A 17,100-nucleotide genomic window follows, 5' to 3' on the forward strand; every position below is an offset into this window, starting at 1 on the left:
TACCTCGACTTTCAGAAAGCCTTCGACAAGGTCCCACATAGGAGATTAGTGGGCAAAATTAGGGCACATGGTATTGGGGGTAGGGTACTGACATGGATAGAAAATTGGTTGACAGACAGAAAGCAAAGAGTGGGGATAAATGGGTCCCTTTCGGAATGGCAGGCAGTGACCAGTGGGGTACCGCAAGGTTCGGTGCTGGGACCCCAGCTATTTACGATATACATTAATGACTTAGACGAAGGGATTAAAAGTACCATTAGCAAATTTGCAGATGATACTAAGTTGGGGGGTAGTGTGAATTGTGAGGAAGATGCAATAAGGCTGCAGGGTGACTTGGACAGGTTGTGTGAGTGGGCGGATACATGGCAGATGCAGTTTAATGTAGATAAGTGTGAGGTTATTCACTTTGGAAGCAAGAATAGAAAGGCAGATTATTATCTGAATGGTGTCAAGTTAGGAGGAGGGGGAGTTCAACGAGATCTGGGTGTCCTAGTGCATCAGTCAATGAAAGGAAGCATGCAGGTACAGCAGGCAGTGAAGAAAGCCAATGGAATGTTGGCCTTCGTAACAAGAGGAGTTGAGTATAGGAGCAAAGAGGTCCTTCTACAGTTGTACCGGGCCCTGGTGAGACCGCACCTGGAGTACTGTGTGCAGTTTTGGTCTCCAAATTTGAGGAAGGATATTCTTGCTATGGAGGGCGTGCAGCGTAGGTTCACTAGGTTAATTCCCGGAATGGCGGGACTGTCGTATGTTGAAAGGCTGGAGCGATTGGGCTTGTATACACTGGAATTTAGAAGGATGAGGGGGGATCTTATTGAAACATACAAGATAATTAGGGGATTGGACACATTAGAGGCAGATAACATGTTCCCAATGTTGGGGGAGTCCAGAACAAGCGGCCACAGTTTAAGAATAAGTGGTAGGCCATTTAGAACGGAGATGAGGAAGAACTTTTTCAGTCAGAGGGTGGTGTAGGTGTGGAATTCTCTGCCTCAGAAGGCAGTGGAGGCCAGTTCGTTGGATGCTTTCAAGAGAGAGCTGGATAGAGCTCTTAAGGATAGCGGAGTTAGGGGGTATGGGGAGAAGGCAGGAACGGGGTACTGATTGAGAGTGATCAGCCATGATCGCATTGAATGGCGGTGCTGGCTCGAAGGGCTGAATGGCCTACTCCTGCACCTATTGTCTATTGTCTATTGCTCCTATTTACTAGCCGAATCCAGGCCCATGAAACCATTTATGATATGATCTGCATGCTATCATCCCACAGGGGCGGCACGGTGGCGCAGTGGTGAAGTTTCTGCCTTACAGCACCAGAGTCCCGGGTTCGATCCTGACTATGGGGAGAAGGAGGAGTTGAGTATAGGAGCAAAGAGGTCCTTCTGCAGTTGTACAGGGCCCTAGTGAGACCGCACCTGGAGTACTGTGTGCAGTTTTGGTCTCCAAATTTGAGGAAGGATATTCTTGCTATTGAGGGCGTGCAGCGTAGGTTTACTAGGTTAATTCCCGGAATGGCGGGACTGTCATATGTTGAAAGACTGGAGCGACTAGGTTTGTATACACTGGAATTTAGAAGGATGAGAGGGGATCTTATCGAAACGTATAAAATTATTAAGGGGTTGGACACGTTAGAGGCAGGAAACATGTTCCCAATGTTGGGGGAGTCCAGAACCAGGGGCCACAGTTTAAGAATAAGGGGTAGGCCATTTAGAACAGAGATGAGGAAAAACTTTTTTAGTCAGAGTTGTGAATCTGTGGAATTCTCTGCCTCAGAGGGCAGTGGAGGCCAATTCTCTGAACACATTCAAGAGAGAGCTAGATAGAGTTCTTGAGGATAACGGAGTCAGGGGGTATGGGGAGAAGGCAGGAACGGGGTACTGATTGAGAATGATCAGCCATGATCACATTGAATGGCGGTGCTGGCTCGAAGGGCCGAATGGGCTTCTCCTACACCTATTTTCTATTGTCTATGGGTACCGTCTGTACGTTCTCCCTGTGACTGCGGGTATTCTACGGGTGCTCCGGTTTCCTCCCACACTCCAAAGATGACAGATTTGTAGGTTAATTGGCTTCTGTAAATTGTCCCTAGTATGTAGGATAGATAGCGTTAGTATACAGGGGTGGAACATCACTGATTGGCGTGAACTCAGTGGGAGGAAGGACCCGTTTCCACGCTGGCCCTCTAGTGTTTGATCTTTTTTTCCACCCTGGGAAAAAGATTCTGACTGTCTATCCTATCATTCTGTTATCTGGTTCCCCATCATTCTGGTAAACCTCCTCTGCACCCTCTCCAAAGCCTCCACATCCCTCCTGTAATGGGCCGACCCAGAACTGCACGCAATACTCCAAATACTTGATGACTGCCCTTTATTTTTCTGGAAATATCTTGCCGATAACTAACTTTCTTTTCCAAATTAGCCATAAGCTTTTCCTCTCGTTTTGTTTAATGGATGTCTAAGCATTGGGCTGCTAATCATATTGCTAAAGAAGTTGCTGTACAAGAATGTAATATCCACTTCACATAACAAATGGGATTTTTCCTGAAAGATTTTCTTGGCTTTTTGTTTCATCTGTTCTTCCCTCCAGTTTATTTTCTGCTAATATTTTCCATAGCTTACAACCTTATGTTCCAGAATCATCATTCCTGTTGATTCCTGCACTTGCTGATCACTCAATTTGGCACTAAAGACGGGGGGGGGGGGGGGGGGGAGGGGAAACAACTTCAGTTATATTTTTGGATTCTAGATATCTTCTGATGCAGTTCTCAGAAGATATCTTCAAGTTACCATGATCGTTCTCTAATCAATCCCGATTCTTGGAGGAAACACGGACTTAACCTCTGGCCTGATGATTCATCGGGAGAGGCATACATAGCTCAACATGTGTAGAAATAGCATCATGTTTATTGACAAGTAGGTTTTTCATGCTCTTAGTACTTCCAAATCACCGTGACGCCAATAGTGATGCATTTAAATGAAATTCATTTTTGTCCACTCACCTACTCGAACCCAATTTGCAAATCTGATTTGGTGTAATATGAACTGTGACTAATAGCCGTTTCCAAATAATTATTAATGTTCTTCGTTCTGCACAGGAACTTTAACTAATACAGCAACTTCTAACCAGCACTGCAAATCACATTGATACACACTCATGTGCAAATGTATTCAAACAGTTCAAGGAGGGAAAGCAAGGCAGTGACTTATTCATGAATGTCACTGGAGAACAAGATCTCCTACTGGTAATGTGCAGGAAAGAACTGCAGATGCTGGTTTAAATGGAAGGTAGGCACAAGATGCTGGAGTAACTCAGCAGGACAGGAAGCATCTCTGGACAGAAGGAAAGGGTCTCGACACAAAACGTCACCCATTCCTTCTCTCCAGAGATGCTGCCTGTCCCGCTAAGTTACTCCAGCATTTTGTGCCATACTGGTAATCTTGGGCAGGGGGAAAGGAAAAAAAGACCAAGAAAGAATATATACACAAATATATTATTAAGAATATATTATCGGTTCATCACCGCTTAAGGCATTGTATGAAAATTTGTGTGCACCTTTTCTGAGAGGTATTTTAGCATTTAGTTCTAGTGGCAGTCTGGCCCTGGGGATTTTCAATTATACAAATGTGAATATGTTTTCCGTTATATATAAACTGAACGGATTAAATTTATTTACCAGGTTTATTAGGACAAAGCCAAGAGCAAAATTTGATTTGCTACTGCCCTCACACTGGAAACAGAAAAATAAGTGGTTGTAATTATTTTTTTTTTAAAGAAGGTTTTCACTGAGTTACAGTCCTCGGGGAACATGAAATGCAGTCCTGCTGCACCCATACTGAACAAGAGGGTCCAATGCCTACTAGAAGAATCAATGGGTCAAGCAAGTGTGGCTTTGAACAGGGGTGTTGCATGCCGCTGTGGTCAATTATTCTCAAATCTGGTCATCTTCAGAAATCTGTCTTTTTCCTCTGGTCACCTCATACAAACTGTAGCAGAAGCGTCCAGGTCGCGGGGCTGGAAACTGGAAGTGTCCTGAGCTAATTCTGCTACCACCATCGGCTACTGTACAAGTGATGGCTCCCACTGATTGTCGCCGGAAGCTTGCGCCCCTTTTCAGGACGGACGATGACAGCGATGTAACATTTGAGCGATGGACACGAAAGAAGAATACACACTGTCACCTTAAACAACGGAGTCCCTAATGGAGCCAAACTCTTGCAGATTGATATCTAACAAATTTAATTTAGAGATAGAGCGTGGAAACAATCTCTTCAGCCACGCTGACCAGTGATCATCCCGTACATTAACACTATCCTACATAACAAGGCCAATTTTAATGAAGCCTCAGAAGGCAGTGGAGACCAATTCTCTGAATGCATTCAAGAGAGAGCTAGATTGAGCTCAAGGATAGCGGAATCGGGGGGTATGGGGAGAAAGCAGGAACGGGGTACTGATTGAGAATGATCAACCATGATCACATTGAATGGCGGTGCTGGCTCGAAGGGCCGAATGGCCTCCTTCTGCACCTATTGTCTTTTGAAGCCAATTAACCTATAAACCTGTATGTCTTTGGAGTGTGCAAGGAAGCCGGAGCACCCGGAGAAAACCCACGTGCCACAGAGAGAATTTCATTAAATAAGAAAGGAAGTAAGTAAGCAAGTAAGAATTTCATTGTTGTATCTGGGACATGTGGCAATAACACACACTTGACTATGTACAAACTCCATACAGAGAGCAGTCGAGGTCAAGTTTGACCCTGGGTCTCTGACGCAGTAAGGCAACAACTCTGCCACTGTGCCACCCTTAACAAGGAACGGAGGTAAATAAGTAGGTGGAATGGGACGATCGGAGTTGCCAGCAGGCACCCAATCTTCCAAATAGCCTTCTTCTGCATTATAAGAAATCCACTGGCAGAACAAGAAACCAACATCATCATCCTCTCTCTGGACAATGTCCCCACTGATGAGGCTCCACATACACTCGTTTGGGAAGGATGAGCAGACAACCCACAATCCTGACAAGAGATTCCTGATACTTTAGAAGGTCTGAAGTGGCAAAAAAATTACCATGTTTACTGAAGAAATTATTTAACAGCATTCTCAAAACCGTCTTGAAATAATGTAACTTTCCCACCAACTTATGTGAATTCTTTGCCAAAGGTCAGTCTTTCTTGATGGTCACCTATAAGAATTATGTAGGAACTACACACTGAGTAAAAGAGCTGCAAAATTATTTTTAATATTTGAACAAATCAGAGTTGGGTCAATTTGAAGTTTGTGATTTCAGTTCCTTTGCCACTAGGATAGGCTGATTCAAGATGTGTGGCACCGAGAACTAAAATGCATAATGCCCAATATAACAAGCTGCCTAGCAAGTACAATATTATTAATAATTTCAGAAGTAAACAGGTTATTATGTATGACAACAGATTAACAATCCATGGATTTCATTGCGAATTGAACATAATAACGCAGAATTTATCATTAGTGGTGAGTCAACCATACTTGCCAATAACTCACTAAGGACAAGGGATAGGGAGGGAGAGATGGAAAATAACAGCACATAGCTTGCAGTGCTTCCACCAAGACTAAGTTGCCAGAAAGTGTCACCTCTATTCACAGGAGTGATACCCTATCGAGTAATGAAATAATGAACAACAATGGGTGGCATGGTGGCGCAGCGGTAGGCGATGCCTTACAGCGCCAGAGACCTGGATTCGAACCAGACTACGGGAGCTTGTCTGGAGAGTTTGTACGTTCTCCCCGTGACCTGCATTCTCCCCGTGTCCTCCCACACCCCACAGAGGTACAGGTTTGTAGGCTAATTGGCTTTGGTATAATTCTAAATTGTGTAGGACGGTGTTAGTATGCGGGGAGAGCTTGTCGGCGCGGACTTGGTGGGCCAATGGGCCTGTCTCCACTCTGTATCTCTAAACTAAACGTAAACTAGAAATTCCCCTTCGTTTCACAACACAAATGCCTTATTTGCAGCAATCAAATGGGTATTTTAAATTTAAGCACATTGGCATCAACTAACGAACCCCACTGTCCTTTGTTAGAATTTTTACAGCTTGTCACTATCTCACGCATTCATCTTCCACATTTTTTGTATTAACAACAACACTATTTGTCTGGAAGATCATTCCTTTCACGTTGTTACAAGTAACTGTGGATTGCCATCTCACCTGTAACTCCTGTGGACATTCAGCAGTAGAATGACAACTGCTACAGAATAACATGCAGTGAAAGGGGAACCAAAGAGTTTAGTGAGAGACCTCGTTCTGTGCTCCCATTGACCTACCTGCCAATTTAAAACAGAAAGGAGAAAGAAAATTAGAAATGCATGAAAGAAACAAGGCTCCACAATGTATCGCAAGTCATGAGGAAGGAGAACACATTGGTTTTCATCAGTGGGAAAGAACTGCAGATGCTGGTTTAAATCGAAGATAGACACAAAATGCTGGAGTAACTCAGCAGCATCTCCGGAGAGAAGGAACGGGTGACGTTTCAGGTCGAGACCCTCTGAAGAAGGTTCTGAAGAAGGGTCTCGACCCGAAACGTCACCCATTCCTTCTCTCCAGAGATGCTGCCTGTCTCCGCTGAGTTACTCCAGCATTTTGTGTCTACCTTCGGTTTTCATCAGTATATATTTGACCCTGAAACAGCGCGGCATTCTTGCAGCATTTAAGACTGATCTAAAACAAAAGGATGAAATTTAACTGTAATGATGGTCCAATACTATTTCATCAACGCAAAGGCATGGGCAGCTTGTTCGTTCAGAGAAAGAAGATACGAACCTTAATTTACATGTTCTGTGCTAATATCACACAAAACATGATCTAAACCCAAAAAAATCAATGATTGGATTCAATGATTGGCTTTATTGTCACATGTACCTTGGTACAGTGAAATGCTTTGTTTTCCACACAACCTGGTAAAATCAAAGAGCAGACCTCGTCTAGGCAGTACATGTGTCGCCACTTTTCTGGCCCCAAAAAGGTACGCAAGGCATTTGAGATTATAGGTACACAAAGTTCACTGAAGGATACTCAACGCTTCCTGTATTGAAACCTTACAAATGTGCTAGAACTTTGTATATTTAAAGGTCATTGTTAAAGAGTCTTCTCTATTTTTGAACATGTGACACAAATGTCAGCAGAAACCCATCCTTTTACGGGACTCAAATCTATTTTGGCTCTTTATGCAATTTCCAAACATTCACTTCAATCTTTGCTTTTGAATGACTTAGACATTAGTCGGTAAGGTCGCAAAAAGAAAGCTTCCAAATTTAGGAACCATTCAATACACTCTGTCGGAGGTCAGCTGCTATACAAAATGCCACTCAATAACCCATCAATATTTATATCAAAATATTCATGTTCTTTGAACAGGGAGTTGACCGCTTGCTTAATCTCAATTTGGTGCCTGCGAAGATTACCTTCATCCAAACGCTATAAACGTTAGCACGAAAGCAACGCTCTCTTGAACAAGTGAAACAATTTACTGTTTCCAACTGAGAATAAAAATACGACTCAAATTATTATCCTGTTAAAATCTTATTGTAGACTGAGAATTCAACAGGGCGTTACTTGAAATAAAACTGCACGGTGCAGGTCCTCTTCCAAACTGGTTGTACTCACCTTGTGCAGGCCGTTCCCAGATTAAGAAAACACAATTGATGTACAGCCCGTACGTACGATTGAGCATTTGAGAGACTGGCAGGATGGACTTGCCGGCTGCTGTGGGACTTGCAGGCATCTTCTGCCGTGTGGGAACGCAGTTCTCAGCCGCATTTCTGACTTGCAAACTTTCCGGGTTACGAACATAATGGAATGGGACAGAGACACTTGGAAACTGTGGCTTACCAAAAAAAGACCAAGAGCTGGAGTAACCAAGAGCGGGTCAAAAAGCAGCATTTCCGGAGAACATTAATTGTTTCAGGTTGGGACCGACCCAAGACATTATCGATCCATGTTCTCCAGAGATGCTGCCTGAGCAGCTGAGTTACTCCAGCACTGTGTACAGTGTCCAGAACTGTATTCTCTGGAACAGAACCCTGCCATAACCTGGGGATATCCTGTTTTGAGAAGATGTCGACAGTGGGGTGCCGAATAACTTCTGTTTTAACATCCTGCATCTGCCTCAGCATCTCCTAGGATACATGGAGCATTCAGATTAAAAGCTCTCTCTTTTCTATGATCAAAGGACTGGACAAGCTAGATTCAGGAAAAATGTTCCCAATGTTGGGGGAGTCCAGAAGCAGGGGCCACAGTCTAAGAATAAAGGGGAGGCCATTTAAAACTGAGATGAAAAAAATATTTTTCACCCAGAGAGTTGTGAATTTGTGGAATCCTCTGCCACAGAAGGCAGTGGAGGCCAATTCACAGGATGAATTTAAAGGAGAGTTAAATAGAGCTCTAGGGGCTAGCGGAATCAAGGGATATGGGGACGGCAGGCACGGGTTACTGATTGCGGATGATCAGCCATGATCACAATGAGTGGCGGTGCTGGCTCAAAGGGCCAAATGGCCTCCTCCTGCACCTGTTTCTATGCCTTTTGAAACCAATTGCAAAAAAGCACCCAGTACATTTTGTCATTTCCCACATTAGCCTTCGAGTGAATCTGCGGATTTAGTACCAGATTTATATTGGTTTACGTCATCTGTCAGAAAGACTGATTAAATAAACTTTCGCAGTTTAGTCCATCTGGAGAAACTTCTGCCATTAACTTTGGGTCCAAATTCTTGACGCAAAAGGTCAGCGTTAAATTACTTGTTGACATTTAAAGTCCTAGTACAATACACTTTTACTGGGATCAAATTCACATCAACTTCCCTAAACTTAAAGGACTGGAAGTACCACGACTAATGAAACTATTCAGCATGTTCGATGCTTAGAATATGTAGTAAATTATCATCTGAAGTTACACCATTCTGTTTGGAGTTTCTCTATTCAAATTCCTCATTTGGAATTGAGAATATAAACAATGTAGATTTTTATGAGTACTAACTGCAATGCCATGAAGTGTTAACTGAAGGCCCATCTTTCTGCTTCTCAGAATGCAAACATTCCCATGCAGTTAAATAAAATACAACTTCTGGGGTCTTTGCCAAACGAATAAAAGCAAACAGAAATCCTGGGAATAGTGCTCCTCTTAGGCAATCCCTTGGGATTAAGAATGATTTAAGAAGTGTATAAACAAAAGGGCACCACATTGGCACAGTGGTAGAGTTGCTGCCTTACTTACAGCTTCAGAGACCCAGGTTCGATCCTGACTCAATAGTCAGGTTCACGAGGTTAATCTCCGGGATGGCGGGACTGTCATATGAGAAAAGATTGGAAAGACTGGGCTTGTATTAGACAATAGTCAATAGACAATAGGTGCAGAAGGAGGCCATTCGGCCCTTTGAGCCAGCACTGCCATTCAATGTGATCTTGGCTGATCATTCTCAATCAGTACCCTGTTCCTGCCTTCTCCCCATACCCCCTGACTCCGCTATCCTTAAGAGCTCTATCTAGCTTTCTCTTGAATGCATTCAGAGAATTGGCCTCCACTGCCTTCTGAGGCAGAGAATTCCACAGATCCACAACTCTCTGACTGAAAATGTTTTTCCTCATCTCAGTTCTAAATGGCCTACCCCTTATTCTTAAACTGTGGTCCCTTGTTCTGGACTCCCCCAACATTGGGAACATGTTTCCTGCCTCTAACGTGTCCAACCCATTAATAATCTTATACGTTTCGATAAGATCTCCTCTCATCCTTCTAAATTCCAGTGTATTCAAGCCTAGTCGCTCCAGTCTTTCAACATATGACAGTCCCGCCATTCCGGGAATTAACCTCGTAAACCTACGCTGCACGCCCTCAATAGCAAGAATATCCTTCCTCAAATTTGGAGACCAAAACTGCACACAGTACTCCAGGTGCAGTCTCACTAGGGCCCTGTACAACTGCAGAAGGACCTCTTTGCTCCTATACTCAACTCCTCTTGTTATGAAGGCCAACATTCCATTGGCTTTCTTCACTGCCTGCTGTGCCTGCATGCTTCCTTTCAGTGACTGATGCACTAGGACACCCAGATCTCGTTGTACGTCCCCTTTTCCTAACTTGACACCATTCAGATAATACTCTGCCTTCCTATTCTTACCACTAAAGTGGATAACCTCACACTTATCCACATTAAACTGCATCTGCCATGCATCCGCCCACTCACACAACCTGTCCAAGTCACCCTGCAATTTTAATCCCTTCATCCAAGTCATTAATGTATATTGTAAATAGCTGCGTTCCCAGCACCGAGCCTTGCGGTACCCCACTAGTTACTGCCTGCCATTCTGAAAGGGACCCATTTATCCCCACTCTTTCACTGGAATTTAGAAGGATGAGAGGAGATCTTATAGAAACATATAAAATTATAAAAGGACTGGACAAGCTAGATGCAGGAAAAGTGTTCCCAATGTTGGGGGAGTCCAGAACCAGGGGCCACAATCTGGGAATAAAGGGGAGGCCATTTCAAGCTGAGGTGAGAAAAAACGTTTTCACCCAGAGATTGTTAATTTGTGGAATTCTCTGCCACAGAAGGCAGTAGAGGCCAATTCACTGGATGACTCTGAAAGAGAGTTAGATAGAGCTCTCAGGGCTAGCGAAATCAAGGGATTTGGGGAGAAGGCAGACACGGGTTACTGATTGTGCATAATCAGCCATGATCACAATGAATGGCAGTGCTGGCTCGAAGGGCCAAACGGCCTCCTCCTGCACCTATTTTCTATGATCCTATGATCAATGGGGCATCCGTGAGACAGTGTATCCTGTAGAGCAGACTCATTACAGAATTGTACCGTGCAATTTCTTTAACAAATCAATGGCTTGCAGGTTGCTAAACAGAAGTGGACTGCCACCATGTGATACGACTACAATCACAGAAGTATCACTCCTGTGTAACTGGATATCTCCAGAGCCAATAGTTAAGCTTTGAACGCCAGCTCCTGAATACTTTGCATCAAGAGTTATGCCCTAGATCAGAAACTCCGAACATCTACGCATTGTTTCCCTAATGCTGATAGACAATGCAACTAGGTGTTTCTCAAACATTGAATACAGCTGGCTTCATCAGCATGCGTTCATCTATATCGCTAAAGCTTTAGTAAGGTAAAATAATTTTGCCATGCGTGTCCAAGATCTTTAGGGAGGGCCAAAACAATGTGCAAAATACATCATTGTGCACCCACTGTAGCCTTCCTGTGTGAGATCCCCCTGGGTACTGAACTGATGCGTGGCCTCATCAGTTAGGAAGCCGGCACATCACCTTCCTGAGCTGTCACGTTCAAATGCAAGGAAAGACACAAAATGCTGGAGTAACTCAGCAGATCAGGCAGCATCCTTGGAGAACATGGATGGGTGACATTTTGAATATGGATAGGTGACCCAAAACATTACCTATCCATGGTAATAACGGTTTAAATGAGTTAGGAAAGGAGCTAACTAAAATGCATCATCTCGTACTTCACATTACTGATAATCAACAAAACAAAAATGACAACGTTGGAAATCTAAAAGCAAAATATGCTGGAAACATCGAATAGGTCAGGCAGCATCTGCAGAAATGAAAAGAGCTAACATTTTAGGTCAAAAGCCAATCTTGAGAACTGGGGGAAAAAAAGGGAAGTTTAGGAAAGAATAGTTTTCTGATAAAGGATTGCTTTCTCCGATGTAGTGGAGTCAACAATATGAACATTGACTGAACCTACCTGATTTCCCGGTTGCTCAGCACTTTAACTCCCCCTCCCATTCTCAATCTGATCTTTCAGTCCTGGGCCTCCTACATTGTCAGAGTGAGGCCCAGCGCAAATTGGAGGAACAGCAGGGAAGAGAAAAAGACATTCTGGCCTTTCATCACAGTGAGGAGGGACTGGAGGAGACTCACTGTGATGGATGTTTCTTTTTGTTTGGTGTTAGTTGTGATTGTATGTGTTATTGCATTTTTATTGATTAATCTTATTGGTCTTATTGTTCAACTGCGGGTAATTTTTCATTTCACTGCACATTTATGTGTATGTGACAAATAAACGACTATTGACTATTGAGCACCTCATATTTTGCTTGGGTTGCTTACTGCCTAGCAGTATGAACATTGACTTCTCTAACTTCAAATAGCCCTTGCTTTCCCTCTCTCCATCCCCTCCCCCTTCCCAGTTCTCCCACCAGTCTTACTGTCTCCGACTACATTCTATCTCTGTCCCTTCCACTTCCCTGACATCAGTCTTAAGGGTCTTGACCCGAAACGTCACTCATTCCTTCTCTCCAGAGCTGCTGCCTGTCCCGCTGAGTTACTCCAGCATTTTGTGTCATGAACATTGATTGCACACTACATTGCAATTTGTTCAAACTGGGAAGAAGGGTCTCAACCCAAAACGTCACCCATTCCTTCTCTCCAGAGATGCTGCCTGGCCCGCTGAGTTACTCTAGCTTTTGTGTCTACCTTCTCTTTAATTAATGATTGTACATACTCACAATAAGACCAGGAGTTCTACACTTTGTTTAGCAATAGATTCAGGTTTATTCTTGAAGCCCCTTCACTGAATATAAATGAATCTCTGAGAGTTCTAACAACAGGTTTAGATGCAGGCAAGTGGGACCAGTGTCGAAGGGACACGTTGGTCGGTGTGGGTAAGTTGGGCCGAAGGGCCTGTTTCCACACTGTATGGCTCTCTGAGTTAGAAGCATGACCAGATATTTTTACTGCAACATTTCAAACATTCTTATTTGCTCTCACCTTTTCTTTTCAGATTTCGCTACTTTGAGATTTCACATTATCTTAATTTTCTAAGTCCTGTAATCAAAGGTACCATTCTAAGAGTGGTGGACGTTCGCCACATCAAGGATAAAACTCAATTGTAACATATCCAAAACACATCTTGTGCTGAATTAATTTGAAATTTCAGAACATAGAATTCTTTGTGTCCTCGTAATGCAAGCAGTTTCACATACAAATAAATATTAACCTGGAGGTATTCTGGATCTGTGTTCGGAATCGATCTTCAAAACAGCGCAGAAAATCAACACAGAATTAAACAAACGTTGTCTGGGGACTCAACCCGGCCACTCCCTCTTCTGCCCTCTCGCATCAGGCAAGAGATAACGAAGTTTGAAAACGCATACCTCCAGATCCAGGGACAGATTCTTGCCAGCTGTTATCAGGCAATTGAACTTTTCTCTCACCCGAGATGCTGCATGACCCGCTGAGTTACTCCAGCATTGTGTGTCTTCCTTCCCATTTATCTCATTGGAAACCTTTGAACTATCTTAATCAGACTTTATCTTGCACTAAATGTTCTACCCTTTATCCTGTATCTGCACGCTGTGGATGCCTTGATTGTAATCATGTATAGTATTTTTCATTGCTGGATTGCAGGCAACAAAAAGCTTTTCACTGTACCTCGGTACACGTGACAATAATAAACAAAACTAATACATGCTGATGGCAAAATTCTAAACGGGTTGTTCTTAAATCTGTGGCATTAACTGCAATCCCAAAACATTTCCATAGATCCTCAAAACTAATACAAGGCCGCAAGATTAATTTTTTAATACATTTTCGCGGCTTCATCTGAGGACATTGGCCAAAAATTTAAGTAGGAAAGAACTGCAGATGCTGGTTTAAATCAAAGATAGACATAAAATGCTGGAGTAACTCAGCGGGACAGGCAGCATCTCTGGAGAGAAGGAATGGGTGATGTTTCGGTTGAGACCTTTCTTCAGACTGATTCAGTCTCACCCATTCCTTCTCTCTAGAGATGCTGCCTATCCCGCAGTTACCCCAGCATTTTATCTCTATCTTCAGCTAAAAATTTAAATTGGAGCATGTTAGCATTAACCCACCAAGAGAGATGGGGAGGAAATATGGCGAATATGATGAAGGGCTTTCTGAAATAAAAATGTGAAATAAATGCTTAGTCATCCACATGGTAGATTAACTGTTAACACTATTACTCACCTTCACACTTCAAATTAAATGGCTTTAAATATATTTTTTGTCATTTCGGACTTGGTATATCTTTGGGTTTGAGTTCACTGAAATAATTCCACATTTTGAACTTTATAAAAAGCTCTAATTTAATTTCAGCTGCAGTCCAGATCAATATTTTTCCATTTAATAAAGTGATAATATATGAAAGTTATGAAACCTATCACCTCGGAAATGTATCCTGCATAAAAGGCTCTGTATTTTGCCTCCGGTCCAATCAATGGTGAAAACTTTGCAAGGTAAATAATACAAGCTTTCCCCACATACACCAAAATTAATTTCCACTTTCAAAGGTGATGTTATTCAATTAACCGCAGACTATTACAATTGCAAGCTTGAAATTGATTAAAATGGATAATGCATTGCCTCCCTCCATAACTATTCATGAAGACTGATTAGCTGTATTGTTCTTGAACAGAATTACTACACTAGAGGAATACTTTTACATGGAAGCAAATTCCCAAATAACAATTGCAAGTTGATCATCTTCAGGATGTGCTGCATTAATCAGCTAATAGGTAAGCATAATACAATTCATTGAAAAGTGTGAAATTCTTGAAATGAAGACATTAGCTTTTATTTCATTAAGCGCATGAAAGCATTTTCTACAACACTGTTGCCCCCAAACTGATCAGAACCTATCAGTAAGTGATTCCCTGTGAAGTGCATGATAAAACAATGATAAGCTAATGCAGTGTCTGTGTAAAACGTATATGACAGGGTTTCAACGGGGAAGGTCCAAACTCATTTTGCATTGGGATTTAGATCATTGACGTGGATATAAAACGCTGTAGTAACTCAGGCAGCATCTCTAGATAGAAGGAATGGGTGACGTTTCGGGTCGAGACCTTTCTTTGGACTGAGAGTGAAGAACACTCAGTGTGAAGAAGGGACTCTTCCCCAAACGTCACCCATTCCTTCAATCCAGAGATGCTGCCTGTCCCGCTGAATTACTCCAGCATTGTGTCTCTATCTTCGGTGTAAACCAGCATCTGCATTTTAGTTTAGCTTAGAGATGCAGCGCTGAAACATGCCCTTTGGCCCACTGCGACAGCACCAACCAGCGATTCCGGCACATTAACACTATCCTACATGCATGAGGGGTAATTTACACTTATACCAATTTAATTAACCTACAAACCTGTACATCTTTGGAGTGCGGGAGGAAACCGAAGATCTCGGGGGAAACCTACGCGGTCACGGGGAGAATGTACAAACTCCGTACAGACAGCAACCATAATCGGGATCAAACCCGGGACTCTGGCGCTGCAAGGCAGCAACTCTACCACTGTACCACCATGCCACAGTTCCCTCCTACACATTTAGATTATTAACTACGTTTTGCGAGCTGTATGCATGTATGTGCCAGCAAAATAAGTGATATGGCCCAACCTGTACGATCAAATTAATGTTGTGCTGCAGAGCTGGAGAGAGTGAAAACAGCGGACAGACGGAGAGAGCACCTGAAGCATAGCAGCTTGCTTTGCTCATGGCAGAATGGAAGCCAAAATATTCATGGTGTAAAACAAAGATATCTGTTTAATGCCATTGAAGCCCTGGAGAAAGACAATGGAAAGGGAACGCATGTGATGAGGCATACAAAAGGTAATAAAGTCGTCAGAAGTCTTCTCAATGGCTGAAGCAGTGGAAGGGGAACTGCAAAGTTGGTGCATTAGCTGGGAAATAGATTGGGAAAACTGTAAGCGAGAGGGTGGTAATGGGGCAACCCAAAGCCTATACAGATGAGAGGAGAAAGAAGGGCCAAACAGCCTGACCAGGCACTGTACAGACACTCCCCGACTTACACAATAGGAGATTTACGTAAACAATCCTGTACTCAGTCCCTAGTGAAATCAAGACAGTTGGTCAACTCCAGAACTATGATCACTCAAGACTACATCGGAAACAAGCCGGTAACGGCAGCGTTGCTTACCCTGAAAGCCGCATGTTGTAGAAAGTGCCCCAGATACAGCTGGACGCCGCTCAGACCGTTAATACTCAGTGAGTTATTTCGGGCAGTGGATGGTGAATCAGACTTACATAAACTCTGACTTAACGTAAAGGGTCATGGGAGTACCTGTACTGTTCTATGTTCATGAAAAAAGATAACTCAATTAAATAAGTTTTCATGTTTCTTGTATCTTGTTGTGTTTTATGACTGTTGGCAGACCAATTTCCCTCCTGGGATAAATAAAGTTCTATCCTATTGTAACAAGTTACTTCCAACAGCATCGTTCTCTTACTTTCCATCAAATGAATACAGGCTAAAATACACCAGGTGGAAAGAAATACAGCAGAATTTATGAAGTTCATTATGCACAAACTCATTTAGCTATTCAAACCATAAGAAAGAATCATTAGCTTTAATGATAACGTGGAGCAAATGTAATCAAAGGTCTTGACATCCAAAATGTAATCTGCAGCATTGAATAAGATTGAACAGACTAGTGTTCTGATCATTAATTCTGAAATTCCATCCTAATTCACATTACTAAAGGGAATAGCAATGAGATCATTTGCGTAATGGCAGCCACATCTGTTAAATACTTGATAATTGAAAGCCTAGAAACAATACGATAAACTCCACTTTATTAAAGCAAGATCTAAATGAGAATCACTCATCAGAGCAACGGGTACAGCAACGTCCTCCTCACCCAGCTGAGTGACTTAGACATAAAATGCTGGAGTAACTCAGCGGGTCAGGCAGCATCTCCGGAGAGAAGGAATGGGTGACGTTTCGGGTCGAGACCCTTCTTCAGTCTGACCTTCGATTTGAACCAGCATCTGCGATTATTTTCCTACAGCTGAGTGACTTTGTCACACAGTTTGGGAACAGGCTCTTCAGCCCAACTTGCCTATGCTGACAAAGATGCCCCAATCGACACTTGTCTCACCAGCCCTGGTTTGGCCCATATCCCTCTGGACCTTCATAAATCTCAGCCTTTGCTCAGTCACATACAATATCTGATTATTTTTTATAACAGTATAACAGAACTTTATTGTCATTCGGTATAAATACCGAACGAAATTTCAGCAGTCACAAGACACAGCAAAAAAGAAAAGAACACAGGACACACGACCCCAACA

General features: G+C 42.8%; 1 protein-coding gene across 2 annotated transcripts in view; it reads right to left on the bottom strand.

The window, feature by feature from the left end:
- pemt (phosphatidylethanolamine N-methyltransferase) overlaps positions 1-17,100 on the bottom strand; it is a 72,156-nt gene that overhangs the window by 42,488 nt on the left and 12,568 nt on the right. For both annotated transcript variants that reach the window (XM_078417697.1, XM_078417696.1), the window contains exon 3: positions 6,179-6,294. In XM_078417697.1, the coding sequence (XP_078273823.1) occupies positions 6,179-6,294 (116 nt within the window). The remainder of the gene's footprint in view (positions 1-6,178; positions 6,295-17,100) is intronic.

This window comes from Rhinoraja longicauda, chromosome 21 (genome assembly GCF_053455715.1).
Source record: "Rhinoraja longicauda isolate Sanriku21f chromosome 21, sRhiLon1.1, whole genome shotgun sequence".
In the NCBI taxonomy this organism is placed as follows: domain Eukaryota; kingdom Metazoa; phylum Chordata; class Chondrichthyes; order Rajiformes; family Arhynchobatidae; genus Rhinoraja; species Rhinoraja longicauda.